Source organism: Castor canadensis, chromosome 1 (genome assembly GCF_047511655.1).
Source record: "Castor canadensis chromosome 1, mCasCan1.hap1v2, whole genome shotgun sequence".
Classification (NCBI taxonomy): domain Eukaryota; kingdom Metazoa; phylum Chordata; class Mammalia; order Rodentia; family Castoridae; genus Castor; species Castor canadensis.
In genome coordinates, this window is record NC_133386.1 from 151,806,682 (window position 1) to 151,834,299 (window position 27,618).

The 27,618-nt window shown below is 34.5% G+C and overlaps 2 protein-coding genes across 25 annotated transcripts in view; one reads left to right on the forward strand and one right to left on the reverse strand.

Moving 5' to 3' along the window:
* The window catches only part of Bmal1 (basic helix-loop-helix ARNT like 1), a 101,694-nt gene extending 100,840 nt beyond the window's left edge, over positions 1-854 (forward strand). For all 14 annotated transcript variants that reach the window (XM_074041698.1, XM_074041697.1, XM_074041700.1 and 11 more), the window contains one exon: positions 186-854. In XM_074041698.1, the coding sequence (XP_073897799.1) occupies positions 186-346 (161 nt within the window). In that variant the 3' untranslated portion in view covers positions 347-854. The remainder of the gene's footprint in view (positions 1-185) is intronic.
* Positions 855-1,705: 851 nt separating this feature from the next.
* The window catches only part of Btbd10 (BTB domain containing 10), a 56,384-nt gene continuing 30,471 nt past the window's right edge, over positions 1,706-27,618 (reverse strand). For 10 of the 11 annotated variants that reach the window (XM_020165456.2, XM_074041791.1, XM_074041838.1 and 7 more), the window contains 7 exons: positions 21,663-21,856; positions 19,714-19,999; positions 17,549-17,651; positions 16,702-16,822; positions 11,828-12,025; positions 9,467-9,577; positions 1,706-2,814 (listed from right to left, as the gene is read on the reverse strand). In XM_020165456.2, coding sequence (XP_020021045.1) covers positions 2,504-2,814; positions 9,467-9,577; positions 11,828-12,025; positions 16,702-16,822; positions 17,549-17,651; positions 19,714-19,999; positions 21,663-21,816 — 1,284 coding nt within the window. In that variant the 5' untranslated portion in view covers positions 21,817-21,856 and the 3' untranslated portion in view covers positions 1,706-2,503. The remainder of the gene's footprint in view (positions 2,815-9,466; positions 9,578-11,827; positions 12,026-16,701; positions 16,823-17,548; positions 17,652-19,713; positions 20,000-21,662; positions 21,857-27,618) is intronic. The other variant, XM_074041798.1, reaches the window with a different exon arrangement.

Consider the following 27,618-nt stretch of genomic DNA (forward strand, 5'->3'; position numbering starts at 1 on the left):
AAGCACTTTGTTCTTACTTCTAAAAAGCTAATTCTTTTCTCTGAAAAACAGCAATGTAAAACAATATATTATGGAATATAGTCTCTCTCACTCTACTGTAAAATTTTGTTTTCATTAAGTATACTTAGAAATTGCGCTTTGGTATTTTTTATTACTGATCAGTCTTTATCTCTCTCCTCCCATAGGTGAGAACCCCCACATAGGCATAGACATGATAGACAATGACCAAGGATCAAGTAGTCCCAGTAATGATGAAGCAGCAATGGCTGTCATCATGAGCCTCTTGGAAGCAGACGCTGGACTAGGTGGTCCTGTTGATTTCAGCGACTTGCCATGGCCGCTGTAAACACTACATGTTGCTTTGGCAACAGCTACAGTATCAAAGTGCATTACTGGTGGAGTTTTACAGTCTGTGAAGCTTACTGGATAGGGAGAGAACAGCTTTTATGTACTGACTTCATAAAAGCCATCTCAGAGCCATTGATACAAGTCAATCTTACTATGTGTAACTTCAGACAAAGTGGAACTAAGCCTGCTCCAGTGTTTCCTCATCATTGATTTTGGGCTAGCTGTGGATAGCTTGCATTACTTGTATATTTTGGATTCTGTTTGTGTTGAATTTTTTAATCATTGTGCACAGAAGCATCATTGGTAGCTTTTATATGCAAAATGGTCATTTCAGATGTATGGTGTTTTTACACTACAAAGAAGTCCCTCGTGGATATTTCTTATACTAATTGTATCATAAAGCTGTTTATTCTTCCTTGTAAGAATCCTTTACTATAAATATGGGTTAAAGTATAATGTATTAGACAGTTAAATATTTTTAATAAATGTTTCCCTTGTTCTATAAATACTGTACCCATTTCGATTAAAAAAGAAAAAAGAAAGAAAAAGAATTCTTACAATGTGCAGGACTGAATCAGCAATTCCAACAATGATCCATGCCAGTAGCATCTGTAATGATTTTTTTCTTTGCTTTGCTTTGCTTTGCTTTTTGCAGTATTGGGACTGAACTCAGGGCCTTGTGCTTGCTATGCAAGCACTCTACCACTTGAGCCACACCCTAGCCCTGCAATGCCTTTTTGATCTTCATAACAGTTCTCAAACTTACAGTTTCCCCATGCTACTAGCTTAGATGTATTACAAAATATAATTAACTTCCAAATTGTTGCCATTTCAGTTTACGTGAGGACAAACATGCGACTGCTTACACACCAGTTTCGAATCCTCTGAATTTATAAATTCAAGCTTGCAAACTGGCTTTGCCACTACTACCTTCTCATAATTTGAACATTATGTGACCTCTGACCCAAAGCACCTAAATATTTCTGATTCTTTCTTGAATTAGACCACAGAATATTTAAAATAATATTTGTATGAATAATTTGCTAAGCAGAGCAGCACAGTATAATGGAAAAAGCATTGAACTAATATAAGAAACTGACTCTAAAACAGGATTACTAGATGCCCTGGCAAAGTCATTTCACCTTTTCTATCAGGTTGGACTAGAAAATAATACTCTCTCTTTTCTGCTCCAGTATTGCTTGGGTTTATAGTATATTTTATAATCAGTAGGAAATTTAAGTGCCTCATCACAAATATTCAAAACTAGAGTTCCTTGAGCTATTTGAGCTCTAGCTATACCTATGCCAACAAGACAAAGAATCTACTAATTATTAGACTAAACATCTAATCAAGGCAGTTATAAAGTTGGTCAGGAACATGAAAACAATGGAATTTTATTTTGATGAAAAACTTGAGTTTACAATCATTTATTAAATGAAGAGCAAACACTTCATCTTCCTATCCCATAACTCTTAAGAAAAAAAAGCATTAGTAAATAAATATCTGTGAACAGATTAAGGGTAAGGCAGACTGGATAATAAACCACCTCTGATGTTCACACTCCCTGCATGTGACTCACCTGAACTGATAAGATATGAGCAGCAAATCTCATCCTAATCATTCAAATAAGCCCAAGATAAATACTCACTTTTTTGCTCATCATGGGCAAACTATACACATTTTACTGAAGGAATACTTTGATAGAAGCACTTAAGTTATACTGTGCATCACAACTATAAAATGGCTTGAACAGTTCCATTTAACCACCATTTATAAAGTGCAACTATATAATATTCTGCATTTTATCTGGGGTGTGATGAATATCAACCTACACCATTAAGTACCCCAGCTGCCAATTTCCACCACTTCTGAAAATACCTAGATGTGTGAAAAAGGACTGTCCCCCATACAAAGAACCAATTTCACAAACCTACTGGTAAACAAATACATTTATATAACTAGAACCTCAGGATGCTAATGTCCTCATTTAAAAAAAACCATTCAGCTACCTTTGGTCTTTAAAAAAGCCTACACTGCAATATCCTAAACATTATGTGCATCTCACAATGAAGAAGAGTGGCCTTGCAGTGCAGAATGAGTAGAATACAATGTCACTGTGAAGAGTAGCATGCTATGGTTTCAAGGAACATCAGCATCACAGCATTGGATTCTGTGCATCAGGATCGAGGTCATTGTTGCCAGAAGGGGGGTGGATGGGGAGGATGTCCAGCTCATCCACTTGTGGAGTGGGGTGCATGACTACCAGCTGGTCCTGGGGAATGTCTGCGGCAGCCGCTGCCAGGTTGGTAATAGATTTACTCTTCACACACTGAAAGTCTACATGCCGACTCTTTCCTTCTTCCTTCTCCCAGGACATTCGAATAAAGGGTCTTTGGACATAGTTGTAAATGACTTCTGGCCGGCCCCCAGGCCTTTTCTTTACTTTTTCTTTGTAGGTAGGATAACCTGGAAGAAAGGTTTTAAAAACTGAGGATACACACAGACACACACACGCACGCACGCGCACGCACACATGCACACACACACACACACATTTCTTAACCATTTTAGGCTTTGTGGGGTTTTCTGGTGCAGGCCTGAACAAATGAAAATTAAAACCAAGAAGGGAAACCACCTAGCCACCAGTTCAACTGCCAGAAACTAAAATGCTGATGTAATTCACAAAACCTTTCACCGTCCTTTCTGTTACTCAATAAATCAACTACCAAAAAACATTCTTAAAGTGGAAGTATGTGGGGGTGGGTCCCCAATACAATAGTATATAATAAGGAACAGGTCTTAGGCTCTAGTTGTGTATCCTCAATATTCCTGAACCATTCTCCTCACAGAATGAACTGTGATAAAGGCCTATAATTTACTGCTGCATTAGCCTTCTGGTTTTCTTTAGCCTAAATCTCATGTTTATATTGCTTGGGGATTTTTCCTTCCTTTTTTATTTAATGACAAAGAACTATGCAGCTGTCCAGCTGGTTCTTAGATAATTCTACAGCTAGGCCAGAAAGGTAAGATTTTAATATTCTACATCAGTTTAACATGACTATCCCCAAAACCAAGCAGTTAATTTAGATTTTCATCTCCAAGACAGCTTTTACCTAACTAATTATACTTTCTCCTCTTGGATCACAGTCACTGAAAAAAGTAACAACTAATAAAGACAAGCCTTGTTTTGGAAAATTTTCAGTTGTATTTACTAGTAAGGCAATTTCTCCAAAGACATACTGTCCTTCAAAACTATTACAAGTCCCTTCCCTCCTTTCTATTAGTAAGAATTGCTAGTTTGGACCAGAGATTAGCAAACATTTTCTGTAAAGAGCTACAATAAATATTTCAGGCTTGTGGGCCATATGGTTTCTACTGAAACTGCCCAACACTGCCACTGTGAAGTGCAAACAGCCACAAAGAATATGTAAATGTTTCCAATAAAACTTTATTTATAAAAAATTGGCAATGGGCTAGATTTGACCCATGGGCTAAAATTAGACCATAGTATAATAAAAAAAATAGATGATTTTATGATTTGCTCATTTGATGATTATCTTACAAGGAAATGTATGTAGGCATCATTGGTAGCTAGTATATTTAGCTACGAGTGGAGTGTATGTATGTGATGGGAGTAAGGAAAGCACGCAGAGTGATTTGGGGAATGGCTGGCAAGGCTAAGAACCTAAAAGGCTGCAGAATGTCTTCTTTGTTTTGCACTTCCATCACCATCTGAGCAGCAGCACCAGGAATGGAAAGGTCTGTACTCCCTTATCCTGATTCCTTCTGCACTATTAGAAAGTCTTTACAATTCCTAACTAATTATATTCCAATCTGTCCTTCACAAAGAATCACCACTATATTTATATGGAATGATATTGCATCCTCGTTTAAACACCACCAATGGTTTCCCTCATGCTTCAAGAAGAAGGTCCCTGCTCCTCAGCATAGTATGCAAGAGTGTCTTACAACCCAGTCCCAACCTACTGCATCTTCCACTATCATCTTATATTCCCTCTAATCCCAGAGCTCTCAAATACACTGGCCACATCAAAGTTTTCATTTTCCCAAATGTGCTGGTTCTTTTACACACATTGTTCTGTCTCTCATTCCCTTTTAGCACCCCCTTGCCCCTGCAGTTTCAATCTCTTTTCTCCCCTGGCAAAAAACATTAAGGCTCTCCACAGAGTTAATCATTTGCTTCTTGCTTGGTAGCACTCCTATTACAGTAATACTTGCAGCACTAAACTGTAATTACCTTTTTGTAAGCATTTTTCATCAAAACAGTAGGTCTTACATAGCAAAGCTAGCATCTTTATCTCTGTATCCCCAGTGGCTAGCATAATGCCTGACATACTGTAGGCACTAAACAAATATTTGAGCAAAGAACAATAAACTACTAGGATAAAACATAAGTAATAACTCCTTCCTGGATATCCATCTTGCTGAGAGTATTTTTACCTTTAAAAATAAAGCCTGTTCCTAGCATCCAGATTTACCAGTGACTCACTCAACAAGTAGTAGTTTAGCAGCTACTGCACTGAAGAACTGTAATACCGGGGAGCTGCCTTGAAGGTAGGTGTTTATGATCTACTAGGGGTGGTAAAATTTCTTCATAAAGCCAAAGAACATCTCAAACAGTGTTATGTATGCCCACTAGAAAAAGAGTGTTAAGGTAATGGTGACAGTGATTTCAGAAGAGAAATGACATCCTAGTGGCCTTCTTTGTGCTGAATCTTAATGTATGAAGCATGACTAGGATGGGCAGAAAGGGGAAAGCAATGTAGGCGGAAACAGTCATTCTAAGGATGAGAATGGGGTAAGGTAAGCTACAGAGGTAGGATCTTATGAGTTTAGTAGATCCTGAGAGCACAGAGCCTGTACTGGAAAACAGTGCTAGTAATACTAAGATGAAAGACCTGGATCAGATAGGGGAGATCCTTAAATAAATTTTATATATTCACTTTCTTTTTCTTTGTAGTGCTGCGGACCAAACTCAGGCCTCATGATGTACATAGTAGGAAAGTGCTCTACCACTAAGCTACAGAATTATACTCTCTATTAAACAAAAAGAAGCTCATTTCAAGTTAGGATACTAAAATCTTACAGAAAACAAAAATTTTGTGCACAGGTCTAGAAAGATAGAATTGGAAAATCAGTGGTTGTGTATATAGCTGAGTTTTCAGTGAGAAGAGCCAATCTTATTGTCTTGCTATTCCTTCTCAGGATGAATAATTCGCAATTTTATCTAATTAAAGACTTCATTACTCAGTCTTGAATTTCTTGTATTCTATGGCAACTGTAATTCAGCAATATTACTTCAGGGGTCTTTTTACCCCCCTTAAACTTCAGAGTCTGTTAAAATCTCAGTTAATTACTATAGCTGAAAGAAGCTTTCCACAGAATTCAGGCAAGTTTCCTAATGATGAAAGTAAGGCCATACTTAATATGGTCTGCTAGGTTAAGCAGCAAGTCCCTATCCTACCCTGCCATTAGAAAACACTATGATGATGATAGATGTTCTATTAAGGAACAGGTCAAACAATAATAACAACAACAAAACTGAAGAAGTGCCTTTCAGCAGAATTATAGAGTAGAGAGTGATTTAGGAAGAATTACTGGTGCTTCCCACCCCTACTCCAGATACTTTTTAGGGTTTTTTGTTGTTGTTATCATTTGTTTATTGAGACAGGGTAATACTTATGCAGTCCTGATCCTCCTGCCTCAGTCTCCTGAGTGCTGGGTTTACAGGTGTGCATCTCTGAGACTAGCCTAGCCACTTTTTTGTTTAACAACACTTACCAATCCTAAAATTCTGCATATAGTTAAGTGGAATAGCCTCAGATAGTCCTGACTATAGTAACATCTATACATTAATATAAATATGGTATCACAGAACTAAGAGTATCTTTAAAATACCCTTCCAGTCTTACATTCCACCATCTCTCCTCACATACCTAAGTGCTCTCCAAATCTCCCCGTGTCTCTTATATACCAACTCAATCTAGTTTAATACTCTAAAATCAGACTTCTTTAGAGGGACTTGGAATTTGGAAGGCAAAAGTAGAAATGAAGACAGGGTTAATAAGATTGCTAATTTGGAAATATGTATTGTTTTTCCTTTGGTCCCAGAAATATCTCAACACTTCTATTAGGATTGAAGCTATTCTTATTTTTCCAAGAGGAAAAACAAATTACAGACTTGATGGGAAAAAAATATGGCTGGTGGTCTACACATTAGTTGGGAAAAGAAAAGAATGCTTCAGAATCTAGAAGCAGTTAATGAAGAAAGTACAGAAAAGCCTAATTAATTACTGTTCAGCCGAAGTCAAGACCAATTTCTCCAAGCTCACAGTGCAAAGGCAAATAATGTCGCACACTGACTTTTATTTTTTAAATTCAAAACCAGAGATTCTGAAATCACAGAGAACTGGATTCAAATCTCAACTCTGCTATATATTTCCTATGAAAGTTCCTATGAAACTTTAACAATGTATTTAACCTCTTGAGTTTAAGTTTCTTCCTCTTAAAAACAGATAAGGTTGGGTAGCCAAATAGCCTCATTTGATAGCCTCATTCCTTCACACACACACACACACACACACACACACACACACACACACACACAGCCAGTAAAAGGGATGACAGAATTAGAAAATGATCACTTTGTGATCCCTAATGAAATACTGATCCAGGCAAGAATAACCAACTAGTATTTTATAACCTTTCCTTAAGGTGTCAAAGTAACAACAAAATAAGAGATAACTTAATTACTAAGGAAGAATTAAATTTAGCCTTCAAATTTACATCACAATTTATAGGAATTATAAAAGAGGAATAAAGTAAAGACACAGCAAAAAAGTTAACAGAGCAAATCCAGAAGCAGGACAAACTGGCCCAGACTCTTCATTAGGGAAGTGTTACAAATAAGGAACTATGCAAGATTGAGAGATGTGATATAATAGGCAGTCAGTTACACAGGGTAATCCTGGACTGGATCCTGGTTTGAACAAACCAGTTATAAAAGACATTTTGGGGAGAGGGGCACTGGAAAATTTTAATGTTGGTTGATACTAAGAAATTATTCATCATTTTGTTGGGCAAGACAAAATATTTTGGGAAAACTGTTAAAATTCTAGAAGTGGAATATCATGATATATAAGGTACTATTAAAATGACTTAAATGGTGTTAATAAGTAAGTAGTACTTGTCACTAAGTCCTTATGGTTATATCCACTTAAGAGTTTAGCTCTCAATGCTTATAGCACGGCTATTATTCCTTTGTAATACAGAAAGAAGTCCTGTCTTTTACTAATTAACTTACATGTGGCTTTTATATAAATCATTTATTCACGAGAACCCCTTATATGCTAAGCACCAGGCCACAAGTTAGGCATTTAATATACAACTTGACTTCTCTCATGGAGGTCCTGACCCATGACTAAACAGTACTATATAGTATGTTGTTCTAAAGAGCAATTTCTTAGATGTTCCAAGAAGATTTTAGAAGATTTAAAGGGTGGATAATAGCAGTTATGTAGGGAAAGCGGAAGAGGTAATTTCTAGAAAATCTCATTTGATCATCATAATCATTCTCTAAGATATACCTATTATACAGATACAGAAACAAATGCTTAGAAAGGTTGAGAGTCTTACCTTGAGACACCTGGCTAGTACACTCCTTATCAAAACCTAACCTACAAGACTTTGTATTTTCTGACCCCACATTACTTCTACAAACATTCCTGTCTCTTCAAATCTCCTCCTCAGTTAATATTCTAACTACATGTGTGTTTTTTGTACATCACATTAAGCTCATTCCTACCTCAACACTTTTGCATTTATTTTCTCTGCCTAAAACCATCACTGTCACCAGGGCTCAGATTAAATGTCTCCTCAGAAAGGCCTTCCTTGTCCTCCCAAGCTAAAGTAGCTCCAGTTGCCTTTTCCCTAACTCTGAGACCAAGCAGCTAAGTGACAGATGAAGGCAATCACTGGTGAAACACATCAGAATTCCATGCTTTTTCAGCCTAAAGTCTCCCCCCTTTTCCACAAAAATTCTGTTTCTAGTCATTCTTTCTGTATGTCTCAGCAGCACATTACTGTGGTTTCCAGCAGCTCATGCAGGGCCTTGATCAACACTATTACTTTCATTGTCACCATCACACAGACTAAGAATGTACTATGTACTCATTACTGTTTTAAGTGCTTTTCATCTGTTAGCTCAGTCCATTCTCACAACAACCTTATAAAGCACTTTTTAATGCTTCCATTTTAGATGAAACTGAATGTAAGTGCCTTGGCCAAGGTCATATACAGTGATTAATTCACAGGATTTGAACATAAGTAATCTGGCTCCACAGCTTTTACTCTTTACGTACAATGTCCTGCTATGCCGAGAAGGGTTATTTATTCTTAACAAGGGTATTTCATTTTTAAATTTTACTTTTGAATTATCATACATTAATAATACTAGGGAATTTCATTGTGATAATTCCATACATGTGTACAGTGTATAACAAGGGTATTTTTAAATAAAAGCAGCATGTCACAAGGCATATTGATGAGGTTCACTTAAATCATAAAGTAAAAAGCTATCTACAGATGTATACATCTAAGTAAGATGGAAGAAGTTTTTAATTTGTATTTACCTTGAAAATTAACTATTATTGCTCCTTAAGACATCGTAAGATAACAGTACTGTTTCTATATGAATTTTCAAAAAATGGTTTTTAAATCTACTGGACTTCAAAGATCACTACATAGGCAAAAAACTCTGTCAAATTTTATGGAACTGTATGCACACACACCAAATGGATTTTGCTGAAAGTGAGTTAGAGCAAGCACACACACCAAGTGGATTTTGCTAAAAGGGAGTTAGAGCAAGATATGGCAGAAAAGACAAAATCCTATCACTGTATCACTAGGTACTCTTATGGAATAAGTAATAATTTGTAATGGTCTCCATCTTTTTAAAAGAAGTGAGTTTTCTGTGTATCTCATAATCATTTATTTAATAAATAAGAATTTTTCTTAAACTATTAAAACCATATTCTAAATGGAATCCAATTTCTTAACCTTATTTTTTTTCAAAAAAAAGAAAATGGAAATGTCTTACCTTCTATTCCCAATCTAATCTTCTTAAGACCTCTCTCCTTCAAAACTGACTTGGCTACATCTCTGTTTTCAATGTACTTGAAAAATCTATATAATTTTGTACTATAAATAACTGAAAACAAAAAGATAAAAATATTTCATATTAAAATCAAAGTACTTAGAGATAAACTTAAATTTACCTTGATCACTAAAGGGGCCTGACAGCCCTAAAAGCCCAAATGATGGATGCACTAATGCCAAAGGAAGACTAGCCAACATGACAGGACAAATTCAGTACAGTTAATGTAGAAGCCAATGTCTACCTAAGTGGAAACAAGAAAAGCTTTGATAACCAATCAGATAACCCAATCCATAGAAGAATTTCTTCTGAAAGATACATATTCACACTTACTGGAATGGGATGTGCCCCAAGTTTCAAATAAGAGAACAAAAAGAAGACATCAATAACATGATTATCAAGTAGGCAAAGTAAAGGACTTTGCGCTAAGATGTTTACCAGGCCTAGTCTGGAGTGGGGGAAAACTTTGTCAAAGAGGATGAAAGATAGCATTTTACATTTCATGGATTGAGCAACTATTAATAATTCCCCCAAAGGCAAAGACCCTCCCCACAAACTGTTTTCCATTCAGGCGAATAGCCCCATTTAATACTGATGTTAAAAATGGCAGATTCAAGCATGTTCTGCCTAGGTTAGTCTGTTTAGAGCAAACTGGCTTTGCAAAGGGCAGACATTCCACTGACAACATGTTGAGTCTTCCAAATGTGCTGGGAACTTCAGAAAGTTAGACTGGACCTTCCTCGCCTTCTCTCTTTCAGGTGGAGTTATCGCCCTTAAAAGGTGAACTGCAAAGGTTTTTTCAAAAAAGAAAAACACACTCACAAACCAAACATGCTGGTTTAAGAGTCAATAAAGGAAAAGGCGTATACAAATTCTACTCTTGGGATAAATCTGTGATTATTACTAAATCCTTATGGTTACTGGTATTTTAAGATACAGATTTTTTTGACACTTAAGAAAGGATAAAGTCACACTGAGGAAATCAGGCGGAATAGGCTTTCTCTATTTCCTTGAATGTATCTTCTTTAGGTTGGAACATCTTGGCACAAAATGAAACATATTTGACAAATTAAGTAAAAAAATGGTTTGCGTCCTCTTAACCCTCAAAGCTTGTAATAAAAAAAGAAACAAGAAAACTAAAATGGAAAAAGAAAAGTCAGGTCTGTTATAATTCCTTTATCACTATCATGTCATTTCTGTGTTCTATGCTTGGCTCTAACAGAAAATAAGTTAGCAAGTTCCCTTTGATTTTTGGTAACCTTTATTTTCTCTCCATTTGCTCAATTTTTTATTCCACCTATTAGAGAAAATCATGTCAGGAAAAAGCCTAGGACTGAGGAAACAGCAACAGAAATGCCAATTACGACTATTCACAAACTCCACAACAGTCATTTAAATTCATCATATAAAAGAAAATCTCAGTATCAACTCTGAAAAGTGCTTCCATAATTTGTATTAAGGTAATCTTTTGAAAATCTCTTTAAGAAGTCAACAAGAATACAAGCTTTTAAAATTTGCTTTTAAAAAAGGGTGTGTAAAATGGAAAAACCAGAGATTAAAGTTTTAGTACTTTCTATATTCCTGTACTTTAAACTCTAATCCTTAGCAGGTCAACAGACTAGAGTACAGAATAAGAAATTGGGCTATTTTACTAAATTTCCTACACCATTTTTTCAGCTTTTCTCCATCTATGAAACTGCTAAAAAAAAAATGCTAATATTGGGCTCATCATGAAAAACAATGTAAGATAGTTTTTATGTAATAAACAAACAAAAAAAAGTCAAACCAGTCTAACCAGAAAAGTTTGTGAGTGGAAAAAGAAAAGAAATCAAAGTTGCTCAACATACACTGCTTTGTTCAGAAACATCTGAAGAACTATAGTTTCACCAAGATTTCAGAAGGACCACTGGATCTTCCAGAAACCTATATGATATTAAAACAAAAAAAATCTCGGAACTTAAAAATTACCCTGTGACAGTCAGTCAGCAAAGAGCAAATCACTTCTGTATATGACAGGAGTGGGCACACTTTTTCTGTACAAGGCCAGATAGTAAATACTTTGGGCTTTGCGAGCCATGCAATCTCTGTTGCAGCTACTCAACTCTGCCATGATAGCATGAAAGCAGCCACAGGCAATACACAAAACTTTATTTATAAAAACAGGCAATGAATTTGACCCACAGACTAGTTTACTGATCCCTGGTATATGGTAAGGGTTTGATGTCTATTACAATTAGTTACAAAACCTGTCCTTTGACTAATATTATAAAAGATAATCATGATGGTTCATGCCACAATACTTACTTTGTGAATATTCTTCTCCCATCTGTGGTGGATACTCCTCATCCCAATCAACTACATCATCGTCAGTAAGCACCACAATATGACATTCTCGTTCCCCACTCTGGGCACTAGCTACCATGAGAGGGAGGATCATTTCCTCCAGATAAAATTCAAATTGTCTACGAGCACCATCATTTGATAACTCATGCATTAGGGCACCTGAAATGAAACCCACAAAAGTATCTTGATTTGTGGATGTCTGTTAGGTTAATGAAAAGCAGAAACAAAATACAAATAAAATAGTAGGTCAGCATCTACTCTGGGATCCTATAGGCAATATATTAAGGCTATTCTTTAGTCAGTGAAACTTCCTTAAAAAAAAAGTTCTTACAGAAAGTCAGAGCAAAGGTACAGAAAGCAGAGTAACCAAATTCAATGGATGAAGAATCAGGGACCAAGTGAAGGAACCATAAGCAAAAGACCAAAAAGGATGCCTAAGAGTCAAGAGGAAGAAAGAATCTAGAAAAAATGGATAACTAAACAGTGAAACTGAAATTCTTGAATTAACAAGTTTAACATTGTTCAAAATCTTCTAGCCAGTGAAAACACAGTAAAACTCTACCATAAAGACATAAAAGTGTAAATAAATATAAACACATTGCATTTGGAGCAAGACTTAATATAGTACATGTTAATTCTTCCAAAAAATTAAGAACTAATTTTAGAATTCTTCTAAAAAATTAATTCAAAGAATTCTAATGAAAAGCTCCTATTTTTTCAATGACCATTTGTTTGATGAATATCTTTAGACATGACTCAGGTTTGAGTATAAGCGAGGACTACTATATAGAAGGAAAAATTAATGCTACTAGAGGGAACAAATATAACAGGGTCCTAAAAATGTGAGAGTCTTAATAATTAACTAATATAACAAGTTTATGAAGTTCTTACTATGTGCCAGGCCCTATGGACACAAAGTCAAAAAGATAGACTCCATCCTCAAGTCCAAACTACTTTAATGCCACAAACCAAAAAAAGAGTGAGATTGAAAATGAGAACTGGAAACAGGGAGAAAGGAAGACAGGAGGAGAAAACAAATGAGCAAACTCCATCTCTAACTTTCAGTGATTCAAGTTATGCTCTGCCTCTGATCTCCCTTTCCGAACAGGCTTAGATAGGGTTAGGAATGTAGCTTAGTAGCAGACAACGAGCTTTGTATGCACAAGGCCCTTGGTTTGATCTCCAGTACTACAACAATCAAACAAACAGCAACAACAACAAAAAACAAAGTTCTTTTTCAAGTTCCATCATCTTCTGCATAGATGATGCCTTTCTTCTTGGGCTTACTGAATCAGTATCTCATTCAGACCTTAAGTTCACTTTCCATCTTGCTTTCACCTAAGGACACTATTTCTCATTTCTTTTAGTCCTAGGCCTTCAATCCTGAGTTCAGTTCTCAAAATTTCTGGATTAAAATGGGAAGAGAATGTGGACACTATTCCTAATTGGGAGCTATGAATTACCATGGACCTCCTCCATTACACATACTGAACGTTCTAGGACAGAAGACTGAGAAGTCATTTCCTGTATACCAACCTTCTTGCCTCTGAACATGCCATTCCATCTATCTGGAACATACTTCCTCTGCCCTTCTCCTCTAGAAAGCATCTCAAAAACCCACATCCAAGTTCAGTATAGCCCTTATGTGCTCCTTTAGCACCTTATTTTTCCTCTAACATGATACCATTTACTTGTGTGTCTTCTTCACTATATTGCAAGCAGAGACTGTCTTTTTTGTTGCCTTTTATATATCTAACACCTGGTGAGAAGCAAGTACTCAATAAAAATGCAAAGCAAATGACTGATCACTATGGAACCATGAAGCAAGTTACTAAAGGGTGTTTAGCAATATAAACTTATTCACAATATGTTTCCATGTGGAAATATTATAAATATTATAAAATAGTAAATACAATATGATCTTTTAAATTTTTTCTTTTCTTTTTTAGGCAAACCCTTTTACATATTTTATGTTAGACACTATTCATTTAATCTTCCCAGCAACTCTATGACGTAAGTAATACTACTCTTTCCATTTAAAGATGAGAAAACTAAGAAACAAAGTTCTAAGTAACTTGCCTAAGAAACCCAGGTTTTCCTTCCTTCTTTCCTTTTTTCCTTCCTTCCTTCCTTCCTCCCTCCCTCTCTCTCTTCCTTCCCTCCCCTTTCTCCCTTCTCTTCCCTCCCCTCCCTTTCTTTCTTTCTTTCTTTCTTTTGTTGGTACTGGGGGTTGAATTCAGGGCCTACACCTTGAGTCATCCAGCCCTTTTTTGATAGGGTTTTTTAAGATAGGGTTTCTTAAGATAGGGTTTCATGAACAGTTTGCCCGGGCTGGCTTCAAACTGCAATCCTGATCTCTGCCTCCCAAGTAGCTAGGATTATAGGCATGAGCCACCAGCTACCGGCCTGAAACCCAGATCATTGTGGTGGATGAACATTTACTATAAATTCTTCTTACATTTTTACAAGACCACTTCTAACCTCTTCTAATTCTATATAGTTTTTTTTCTTAATAAGGACTTTGAGAATCTCTAAATTTTTAGTAATGTATTAAAGTACTCTAAAAATAATTACAAATATAACTTAAAAGCTAAAAGTTGAGGAAAATCATATTACATATATTTTACAAAAAATTCATGTCTTTAATTCCAACAAATAAAAGATACTTAATAGTGATGATAAAATATGTCCAAAGGATAACAGAACTAAAATGCCTAGCATTTATAAGAAATTCTGTTTTTTAATATGACAGTAACCAAACTTCAATATCTAATTATATGAAGTTTAATTAAAATGTCTGATGAATAAAAATTCACAAAACTTAATATCAAGAATTTATAATTCTCATGGTTTTAACTAAAACCATTACTGAGATGTGAAGAAACAGCAACTTTGTTAAAATTTATAGTTGTATGCTCCCTTTGTCCAACTATTTGCCTTTGGTTAAACTTAAGTATCATGGACAGAAATGAATTCAGAGGTACACCTACTTCTTTGTCCTACCTATCAATATTTTTGTAGGCTTTAAGAGCTTGTTTGGGAAAAATGGCATGGTACATTTAGGAGCAGACTTAATAACTAAGAACTAAGAACTAAGTTCGTAACAACATGAAAAAGGTTTTAAGGTATCTAAAACTTAAAAATTTTCTTTGAGCAGGTACAATGCCACTCTGAAACCTAAAGTAAAGCTTAGGAAAAGAAGTAAGGATAACCGTATGTATAAGGCTAGCATAAGGCTATAAAACCTATGTATGAAACTTTTTAAATGGCTCCACACTATATATGGGATAAGAAGAACATTAATTTAGTATTAAAGACCTTCCTTTATCTGGCCCACCTATCTACTTCCCATGTCCTCTATACCTGACATAGTCTTTGCTCTAAGTTACTTCCTGAGTATACCATATTTCAGCTTTACTCCAAAAACCTGACTCTTGTAACAAACAGTCTTCCAACTCTTTAAAAATCATTCCTATTCATTCATTACTACCTGTCTCCATTGAACTCTTCCCCAATCCCTCTGACCTACACGAATTCTTCCTCTGAACTTCTCCAACCACTAAATATTCAAGTCAATATTTGAAACTTCTCTTAAACTATTTTGGTGGGCATAATCACATCTTTTCTCAGGTTGGCAAAGGTGAATATCAATCAAGAAGGAAGTTAAGAAGGTGACTATGGCTGAAGTACTCTCTATACAAGAATGAATATAGTGGCTAGAGTGACTCAAATGGTGGAACGCCTGCCACCCCAGTACAACCCCTCCCCCCCCAAAAAAGAAGAAGAATGAACACAGAATTCTTAAACCAGATGAAATCATCATAAGAAAGGGACTAAGGAAGAAAGAAGAAAAATAGAGGAGCTGAACCAAATTGGGCTATGATACATATATACACGGAGTGCCACAAGGAAATTCCCTGTGTAGCTATCTTAAACAAATAAAAATGTCTTTTTTTTCCCCTCATACAAAATCAGAGACCAGGAGAGTGGAACAGGTCCTGCCTAGGTGGAGCTGGAACTGGTGGGAGGGGGAAGAGGGAGGAAATGGCGAAGGAGGGTAAATACGGTGCAAATATTGTGTGCACAAGTACGTAAGTGGAAAACTATTGAAACTATTCCAGGAATGGGGAGAGGGGAGATAAAGGAGAATGGTGGATGGGGTGAATTCAAGTATGATATATTTGACACATTATAAGAACTTTTGTAAATGCTATAATGTACCCCCACCCAGCACAAAAATGAAAAAAAAACCTCAAAAAAAAAAATTAGGATTCCAAAGTTCTAGACCCAGTTCTGAGTCTATGTTTAAAGTTCTTAATGAAGCCACTTCAATGCTATATAAAACACAAGAGCAAGGAATTCAAACTATACTCTCTAGTGACAAGTACTGCTTAGGATAAATATTTACATCTTCCATAGTGCTCAGAACATTATCTACCAATAAAAATATTATATATTTTTAGATGTAATCTGAGGAATGAAGCCAAATCAAATTTGACCAAACCCAAGGCTCCTAAGCTAGGAGATACTGATAATAAATGATACAGGAAATAGCCAAGGGAATAATCTAGGAGAGAATATATATATATATATAATACATATATATTTATGTATATATATATTTATATATACATATAAAAGTTGAAAAAAATTTTTGGAAAATTATACAAAGAGATTATCTAGAACACTACAGATTCCCATAAATAATCTTCACAATACCAAAATGCTTTACAATTCAGTTAAACAAATATTTGAAATCTAAATAAATAGTACACTTTCAGACTCTGCATTCCAATCTATAGTAACTACAAACTCACACAAAGCATCATACTTACTGAGATCTCTACATTTAATAGTACTATATTCAAAAGAAATACAAAGATAATCGCATGCTTCTCTCAACTCAGGAATAGATATGCCATCAGGACAACGGATTATTCCTGTTTTATAGTAATCCTGGAATAAAAAAAGAAGTACATGAAATACCTGGAGCACAAGGTAGCCAAAACTTATTGTTACAGTGGGTTGGTAGCATTTTCAAAAAATAGTAGAGCTCTAACATTTCTGAATTATGGAATTTTAAAATGAGGTGGAATCTCAGTTCACCTAACAACTTTTTCATTTTACCTATAAGGATAATTCAAGCCTGGAGAGATTCAGTTACAAGGATGGTCTCTGTAATATTTATTCAAATATTCCTCAAACCAAAAGGTTAAAACTTCAAAAAAAAAAAGTTTAAAACAAAGATGCTAACAAGTACAAAAAACAACAGAGATCATTTTTAAACATTCCTAAGTTTCCATATTGTTGGTTTGGAGCAATAAATTATTATGTTTCAATAAGCCACATTCATTCTCAGGTAACAAAAATGCTTGACTTATTTTAAGAAAATTATGAAGGATGGAATAATATAACTCCAGGAATGTTAGTACTAAATACTTGAAAGATCTGCTTATGCAGACCTAAGAAATGAATCTTTCTATCCCATCTTCCCAAGATCATAAACTCATTTGCTTATATCACATTATCTTTATGTACTAAAACAAACATGAAGTAAAAGGTATTTAAAACAAAATAATCCTGCAACCTCCAAAGAGATATCCAAATAGAGCTGTTTCCAATCCAAGCACCTACAAAGAAAGGAGTTACAATTAAGTCAATGCAAGTAAGAAACATACTCACCAGGATAGCACGAAACACAGTGGAACCAATTCCTTCTGCCACCTCATATTCTCCCTTTTCATTGGGACGTGTAAAGTTATGTTCTCGGCCAGATCCAAACATCCTATGATAGCATGTAATTAAGAAACACATGAATAGGATGTTATTTCCTAAAAAGGGGAAAATTAGTTTTCATACATACAAAAGTGAAAAGGAATTATAATTAAAGCATTCATCTGAAATTTATTCTGACAAACACTATAAAGGAGCATTAAAATTTTTCACAGGAAGTCACAGCAGGATAGATTCTGCAATAATAAAATTAAATGAAAAAATTTAAAAGCTAAAGAAATTCCCAATTAAATCACTCTAGAGGAAAAGATGATTTCTATTCCAGAAAGGGAGACCATATTCTTCTCTCTTTTCATCACAGAGTTAATGTTAAGTTAATGCTAAGCCACAGCATACACACGGAGATAAACCAATGACATAGGCAAGTCAGGCTGTTTTACATGTCACAAACTATGAATGTAAGAAATCCTACTCAAAATTATTACACTTGTATCCTATAATTAAAAAACAAGCAATCAAATACTAAAATAGGAAAGAATGGAGCAGTGAAGAATGGAAAGTTTAATTAAATAAGTAGAAAGTTATATTTATTTTTATGTAAGAAAAATAAAAATGGATTTATGTTTTTAAAGTCACATTGTTGGCCCTCTAACAGTACTATTTTAAGAAGAGACAATGTGCAAAATATGTTCTTTGCAATGAAAAGTTTAATGCAGTATTCTCAAGAAAAATTTAAAAACATGGTTTAAAAAGTTGAACCTCTAAATTCAATGATACCACTGTTCCCAAAGCAAACATTATGGTTCTGATTATTTTATTCAAGTTTCCTAATTTAAATGGTTTCCACTTTTGTTATAACACAGAACCCATGAAGAACAAAGGTTTCTTATTTTGGTTTCCAAAAGAATGCCAACTGCTTTCCAGTTCCCATGCATATTAATTTTCATCCCCAAAGATATGCTTTAGTCAATTGAAAAGAAGCTTTCACTGATTAAAAAAAGACAGTCTTTCAAAAAACAAAACGTCATGCAATTTTCTCAAATGACTGTACTTTTTATAAAAAGGGAAAGCAATTCTTTTCAGATCAATATGAATACTGAAAAAATCTTAAAAACAGATAAAGCAAAATTTCAAGTCTACCTTTTTATTGTTTTAAATTTTATGTAAAAATAAAGTATTATTAAAATGTCTTCACCTTCCTAATAGCTTCACAATACTAACAAATACATTTTTCTCAGGGATGTAAAGTCTAGTATCAATGTTAACAGAAAATATTTAGCTACTCAGAACAGATACAAGTATCACAACACCAGCATTTGTTCTATATTCTGAGGCACTAACAAATTACACACAACATATAGTCATCACATAAGCAAACTAGATAAAACATCTCAAGTTTTTACCTCATGTAAGCTTCTATTATGTTTACACACCCATTCATTTTAACTGCAGGGAAAGATACTGATTTTATAATTAAGAAGTATTTGACCCATATTTTGAACATGTTAAAAAAAATCTATAGTGTCTATATCATTCTTAGATTATGGTTCCCATAACTATAAACTTTAATTCAGCACAAATCAGAAGATGGCTATTAACTCCTTCCTTCATCTATTAAGTAGGCTTATTAACATCATTCCTTTTTATTTTTTTCCTTCAGATAAAGTATCTACATCAAACTGACAACTTGTGCTGACTTCACAAAAAACTATTTTTTTTTTTACAGAGAGCTGATACCATCTACATCTGATGGTTGAATCTGGAAACTCAAGTTCAGGACATGTATTAGTGCTTAGATCCACCTGGTTAAATTCAATTTATAGCCTCAATCTATAGACATCTTTCAGTATCCTGATATTAATGACTAATATATTTGTTATTCCTGCTGGTACTGCAAAGAACATTAGAAAAAAAACCCAGTTCAAGATTTTGCCCTGCTGTAGTACAGTTGCATTCATTTGGACAAGTAGTTTAACCTCCCAAACTCAGTTCTACCATCTGTAAAATAGCAAAACTACATTCCAACAGAATTGCTGTAAAACTTAAAAGGAAAAAAAAAACAATGGCTGTCAAAGTGCCTTATAATTAGTAATATAAAGAACAGTAATACAAACCTGCCCAACATTGTATTTGGCTGTGCAGTAAAAATGGACGGGTCTACAACAAATCTAGTGTTATCCACTATTAGTGTCACTCGCTCTGATGTTCTTATATTTCGAGCTCCTTCTTTCACATTTTCATATACAAATACCATCTCCCCAGATGTCTTACAGCTACCATCTGAACTGGATTGGCTACTGTTTCTGCTGCTGTTCCCAGCACTGCTCATGGAACCATTTGGGGAAGCTTTTTGAGGACGAGGACTGCTTGGACGAGAGGAACTATGATCTTTTTCTCGCTCTGAAACAAAGATGTTACACAAAGTTATGCAAATTTTCTTTGAAAACATTCAAGAACTTATATATATATACATATATATGTGTGTGTGTGTATATATATATATATATATATATATATACAGTTCTTGAATTTTATATATATATAAATATAAATGTTTGATTTAGAAAAGTTGTTTCAAATGGAAGCATTATTTCTGCTTTATTTTCTATTTCAAAGAACACAATAAATAATTTATTTCCCAGGAGTAAGTATTTCTAGTAAGAATTATTTACTTTTTCAAATGACTTTTAAAGTCTACTAAATAAAGTGGTTTTAGCAACTGATGATATTCTATTTTCTCTTAGTCTCATTTTTGTTGAATAATTACAGCAATGCTACAAATCTTATTAGATTTATCATCTGCAATTTCCATTGCTAAAATCTGGAAATTTTTCTTTAAAAGCTAAATAAAAACTAAGATTTTGTGAGACAATGTATTTACAGGCTAGATTACGAAACTTTAAAGGTGACCTAAAAATGTACCTCCGTCTCATCAGTTTCATCAGCTTTTGCCAAATTCCTTCATGACTCAGTCTACTTAGAACATTCTGTACAGCATTGCTGATTATATAATTAGGTTTGCTACATCTACAGAGCTACTCTGACACCTCCGTTTTATTAGCCTATTTCCACAATACCGATAGTATCTCAAAAGCAAAATTTGCTAAAGTAATAAAATAATATGTTATAGTCTGTTATCCTGCTGGCAAGACACTGAACTCTACATTTAACAAACTGCAAACTCTTATTTATACTTCTGTTAATTTCTAGCTTATAAATGAGTTTCTCTTTAAGGATCTACTTAAGATACTGTTAACTTCTCTGCATAATTAGACCTTAATGCACATGATTTTGATTTATAAGACTGTCAGAAATTACCTCATATAGTTAAATCAAAGTACTTTTTGTGTGCTGGGGACTGAAAGGGACTTGCACATGCTAAGCTGGTGCTCTGTCACCAAGCTGTATGTTCTTTTTTTCTCAGATGCTGGGGCTTTGTACATGCTCTGAATTCACTCTACCACTGAAGCTCTATCCCAGCCCTAGTCAAAGCATTTAATTTGTGTCTTCCATTAGGGAAAATGAAAATTAGTAAGCTCACATTGCTTAGACACATCTGCTTCAGACTGTGCTTTACAGTCATAAAATGTAACCACCTGGGGTAATAAAATTCATTTATAGTAATGAGTAGGAAGGAAAGAAAAGACCTGAACTAGTTACTAAAAAAGTAAAACACTTCACACTTCTCTCCTCTATTTCTATTTTAAATTTGAAACACTGAAAAAAATCAGAATAACTCCATGATTAGTACTCTTTCACTTTATTTGTTAGCATGATTAACCAGAGATTTCTACCAATAATTTACCTTACTACAAACTATTTCATAATAAACCATTGCTATATATCTCCTAAGATTAAAAATTAACTTGAAAATTTTGGAAAAGTCAACATATCAGTTTCAAAGGGTTTTCATGTTCCTTCTTTTATAAGACTGCTGCAAAACTACAAACAAACGAATAGTAGAAAGAAACAAATTTGAAGTATTAGGCACAATTCAATGTCATTGCAAAAAAAGACAAGTGTGTGCTTTTAAGAACTGGTGAGGTCAGCTAATTTTACATACCAACATGGTGCTGTCTTGTTGGAGAAGTAACATTTCTAATACAAGGAGTGAGTTGAGACTCTGTTCTTTCATGAGATGAATCTCGTGATCTGTCACTTGACCTTCGTCTGTCTCTTGATCTTTCATGTCCCCCGCTAGCACCATGTAGACTCATTTTGGTGTGGTCAACTCCTTTAGCAACACGTGAGGGAGTACTGACAAGTTAGAAAAGAAAATTAACCAGAAAGCCAGAGAAATAAGATCACAAGTATTTTTAAGAAAAATATGATTAACATGATTACTAATATTTTAAGTGCAAAAATCAAATGTTACTTTCCAATGCTGAAATCTAATTTACCTCAAATCTGTAGGTTTTATAAATGCTGGAATAAAGTGTACATTAAGATCATATAATTGAACTCAATTTCTATGGATGAGAGAACTAAACTCCAGAAAGGTTAGCTGACTTTTTGTTTATTTTGAGACAGGATCTTAATCTGTAGCCAGGATGGCCTCAAATTCACAATCCTTCACTCAGTTCCCTTCCCCTAAAGTGCTGGGATTATAGGTGTGCACGAGGATAACTGGCAGTTAACTGACTTTTGAATTGGAAATAGTAGTAGTAATAGTAATAGGCCATTCAGATACTTTTACTACTCCAATGTTCTTTTGATTTATTTGAAGGGGAAAAATAATGGAGAGAGTACCAGCTTGTGGAACTCAAAAAACTGAGGATGGAACAAAGTAACTAGTCCCCCTGCCAAATAAAATAAGCCTCCATGTTAACCTCAATCAACTCACTTTGAGAACTCTTATCAAATGCAAAATTTTTTTCTAAAAAACATTTTTGTGGGAAAAGTCACAGAATTTAAAAAATCTTATAAACATCTTATACAGAGTAAACCTGCCGATGAGAAGTGAATAACTCAGAATGTGGGTTAGCTAAAGTAGTCTACCTAACAGAATCCCCTCACAATTATTAACTTATACATGCTGTAGACACAGTACTGTTAAATGCCAATAGAAAGAAAAGTTCTCTGTGTAGCTTATCATTTAAGTGTAGAAATTTAAACAATTCAAAAATGATCCAACTTCCAAATTTAAAACATACATTCTAAATATGTAACTACTAAATAAGTGGCAGATAATAAATGCTTTACTATTTCAAAGGAAGAATATATTACTGTAGATTACAGTTTGTCACTAGTGTACAAAGCCTAGTGTAATACTTTTGCACTAGTGTATAAATGAATAGATTTTAATAATGAGACTACAATGCAGGTAGAAAATTGGTGGTAACAATAATGAAAGCCAGTTGGAAACTGGCAATATGGAAATTTACCATGTTAGCATATATGCTAGTTAATAGTTTTAAAATATTACAGTATATATTAGAAACAGAAATAATTTCATGGCTTTAGAGTATTATAGACTTAGGATCAAACTGGCCTTTAATTCTAAACTTGCTTAACATCTTGTGTGACATGTAATAGTTTAGAAACAGGCTCCCCATCTTTTTACTGCCTAAGGTTAACACTGGGATTTAAAAAAGTATACTAAGTAAACAGGCCAGCAATGTACCAGGCACAATATAACCACCTCTTAAGTGCTAGTTTATTTAGTTACGACAGATGAGGACAGGGAAGTTCAAAATACCAAGTTTGCTCAGTCATACAGTATTTAGCAGAGATGCTATAACACTATAACCTGAGCCTTCTGAGTCTTTCCAGTGCCCCCTCCCTCCATCTTATTATAGTTCTCTCTCTTACCAAAACCATACAGGTTAAAATTGAATATTCTCAATGATTCAGAAAGCTGTTTTAAATATTTCAGTGACTCAAGTTATCTCTTTTGTTGGTTCATTAGCAATGCTTTTTGTTATTTTAGTAGTCTGTTTCATTATGAAAATCAATCATCACCTTGCTATAACATATATTAAGGACAGAAGACAGAGTTGACCTGTAGTTATCCTGAGAAGTCAGTCCTAGGAAAGTAAAGGTAGCTATCAGCCTGGATCAAGTTACCTGTCCCTCATAAAACTAAAGAGAAAAAAAAAATTTACTTATACCTTCTTTCTCGTAAAAGAAAAGAAAGGACAATTATATTCTTAGAATATAACCTTTTTGTTCAAATAAAACAGATCAAAAGATTCTACTGCATTTATGCTTAAAAAAAACTTAGAGTAGGAACAATGAGTTTGTCTAATTTTATATAGTAGGAAAAAGAACCAGTTGAAACTACATAAGAAAGGGACGAAGATAGAATGAAGAAAAATAGAGAAGATAAATCAATTGGGGTAATAATACATATATACATGGAAATGTCACAAGGAATGAACAAAAAGAAAAAGAAATGAATCTATACTAATAGAACAAGGATCATCTATAGAAAAAAAACTCTTCAAATTATTCTGACTGCTAAGTTTCAATCATTTTCTACAAGAAGACACATTTCCTAAATGTGAGTCTGATAATTTAATGGAGAAAGTATAATCACAACAATGGCCAAGGCAAATGCAGACTAAATGTTCAGTTTGAATAAGGGCCAAGCAGACTAATTAATTGAAAAAGCGTTTCCACCAGACATCTTTGTAGCTACAATATTGCCTTCATTTCTAAACTGCTTAGATTTTAAATGAATGCAAAAGGTGTCACCATCCACTTCTATCTAATTTTTCATACCCTAATAAGATGTACACTGAATTGGGCCTTCAAAATCATATTTTATGGAAGACTAAACTATCCCTTCTTTTATTTAATTAAAGAATTTTACATCAGGAAAGAACTCTACAGGCAAAAACAATATGAGTAAAAGAAAATGAGAACAAAGTTGGGAATGGTAATATACGACTGTAATCCCAACTACTCATGAGGCAAAGGCAACAAGATGTCTGAGGACAGCCTGGGCAAAGTTAGCATGAAACCCTGGGTTCAATTCCCACTTTGGGGGTGGAAAAAAAGAAAGAAAATGAAGGATGAGCAAGTTCAAAGGGGACAGCTCTGCTTTAAGCTGCATTTAAAAAAACTGAGGGCAAGTAAGAAAATGAAGGTAGCTCAGCTCCAACATCTGCTTCCAGCCAAGATAGAATAACGACTACATTTACTCTACTATTCAAAACTCAAAAACAAAAACAAAACCCAGACAATATATGAAATAATCATGGGCAAGATACAGTATGTCAGACAAAGAATAAAAATAAATATTCCTGAAAAATAGAGAGCAAATGAAATAAGACCAGCAATTGTCCCAACTTATCATCTTGAGAATTTCCAGAGTAAACAAAGAAGGGAAGAAGTCCAGGCAGAACCCAGGGGACATGAGTTTAAAATATGGAGTTAAGATGTTGGGATAACAGATGGCCAGAGTTCCCGGGAAAAAGTCCTAGAGAGGGAACAACAGTGCAGAGAGAAAGCCTCTAAATTTACAGAGCCCCTTTGGAGTACTGAGCTGACTACCAGTCAGTACACACATGAAGAAACTAATGGAGGCCAAAGAAAGAAAGAACTTACAAGATCAGAGGAACCATGCCTAGCACTCATACAAGGCCACAAATAGGGCCTGTCCCCATAGGACTGAAAAACATCATAAATCGTAGGGTACTGAGGAAAGAATCAGAAGAGTCTTACCTCTGAAATAGAAAATAATTAGACCTATATTGAGTACTCCTCTAATCACACCTTTCAAATTTTAACATAAGACCAGAAAGGATCAAACTGCTTCCAAATAACTTAACTGAATCCTAAAACAGAAATCAAGAATACTTAGAGGGATAAGAAATATCAAACACCAAAACAAGGTAAAATGCACATATGGCATCCAATCAAAAATTACTTGGCATGCAAAGAAGCTGCAACACATACTATTATGGGGCGGGGGAGGGGGAGAGAAGAGGAGACAAATCAACTGAAATCAAGCCAAAACTGACACTTATGTCAGAATTAGAAAGAAAATAAGTCATTACAACTGTATTTCTCCAAAAATTAGTATAGAAAAAAATAGATGAAGAAGACACAAATTAACCTACCAGAGATAAAAATGACAATATCCGAGATAAAAAACACACTGAATGGAATTAATGGTTGATTATGCTACCAGATGAGGGGGTTCCCTCAGATTCTCACTTTCCCAGCAAACCAAAATTACAGGCCCTTGAGATCCACATGTGAAAAGCATTTCAAGGTGCCTCCCAATAAGGAGTGTGATGAAGTAGAAGTTTTAGGAAGGTTTTATTTTAGTGCAACAGGATAAAGTAGGGAGAAGGTGAGGAGGGGAGAAACATTTCCTGCTCCCAATGCAAATTATAGCATTAAATTCCTACATTAGAAAAGAAGAAAGGTCTAAGAAAAATGACCTGTTTCTACCTTACAAAAAAAAAAAAAGAATATATTGAACCCAAAGAAATTAGAATAAAACAATAAAAATCAGAGTGAAAATCAACATACTTAGAAAACAGAAAAACAATAGACAAAAACAAAAGTTGGTTCTTTAGAAGATCAATAAAACAGATGAACCTCTATCCAGACTACTTGGGGAAAATACTTAGAAGATATAAATGACCAATATCAGAAATTATACGATTAACATCTTACAGAGTCTACAAATGTTAAAAGAATATTATAAACTACTTTTTACCAATAAATTCAGTAACTTGGAAGAACTGGACATACTCAAGCCTACCAAAGTTCACTCAAGAAGCTATAGATAATCTGAATAGCTCCACATGTACTAAACAAAGTGAATTTATAATTCGAAACACCCCTCTCAAGAAAACTCCAGTCCCAGATGGTTTCATTGATGAATACTATCCAGCCTTAAAACAGAGTACCAACCCTAATGTAACTTTCCCAGAAAACTGAAAAGACAGTACTTTCTAACTCATTCTATAAGTCCAGCATTTACCCAGACACTAAAACTAGGCAAAAACACCAAAAGAAAACTAAAAGCCTTAAAAACCACATATACACATTATGAACAAATTTTAATAATTCAAACCCAACAATATATAAAAAGATAGCATCATAATGATGAGGTTTATCTAAAAATGCAAGACTGGTTGAATATTGCATGTTAACAAATTAACAGAGAAAGTAACATGTGTCTCAATATTTGTAAGAAATGCATTTGACAAAATCCAAAATCTATTCCTGATTTAGAGCCAAAAAACAAACCATTAAAAAAAAATCTCAGTAATGTATAAATACAATGGAGCATCATCAACCAGACAAAGAATATCAAAGGAACACATCATCCTTAGTGGTCACAGACCAAATGCTTTCTGCCTAAGAAACAAGCAGCAAAAAACAAGACAAGGATATCCACTCTTGCCTCTTTTATTCAGCATTGTACTGAAGATGCTAGCTAGTCAATATGGCAAGAAAAAGATAGTAAAGAACATTAGTTTGGATCTTAAATGTCTGCCAAAGGCTCAGGTGCTGAAGGCATGGTCCCCAGCCTAAGGTTCTATTTGGGTCGAACATTTAGGATGTGGGCCTATGGTAAAGGCACATTTGTGGTGTGACCTTGACAGAGGTTTTGGTCTTTTTGCTTTATGCTCTCCCCTTTTTGCTTTATGGCCATTTTGAGGTAAGCAGCTTCTTCCCCAACATGTTCCTGCTGTGCTGTGCCACCACAAGTCCAAAGTCATAGGGCCAAGCAACTATGGACTGAAATGCCTAAAGCAGTGAACCAAAATAAACCTTTCCTCCTTACAAATTAATCATCTGAGGTAGGGTATCTCAAAAGGCATTCAGACTGATAAAGAAGTAAAACTGTCCTTATTTGTAAACCACACAATCATCTATTATAGATTCTAGTACAAAAATGTTACTAGAGCCAAAGAGCAAGTTTAGCAAAATTAAAGAATATAAGATCATTATTTTAAAAATCAACTGTATTTCTAGCTATACTAGGAACAATCTGAAATTGAAATTTTAAAAATAACATTTCAAATACATTTACAAATAACATTTAAAAACTG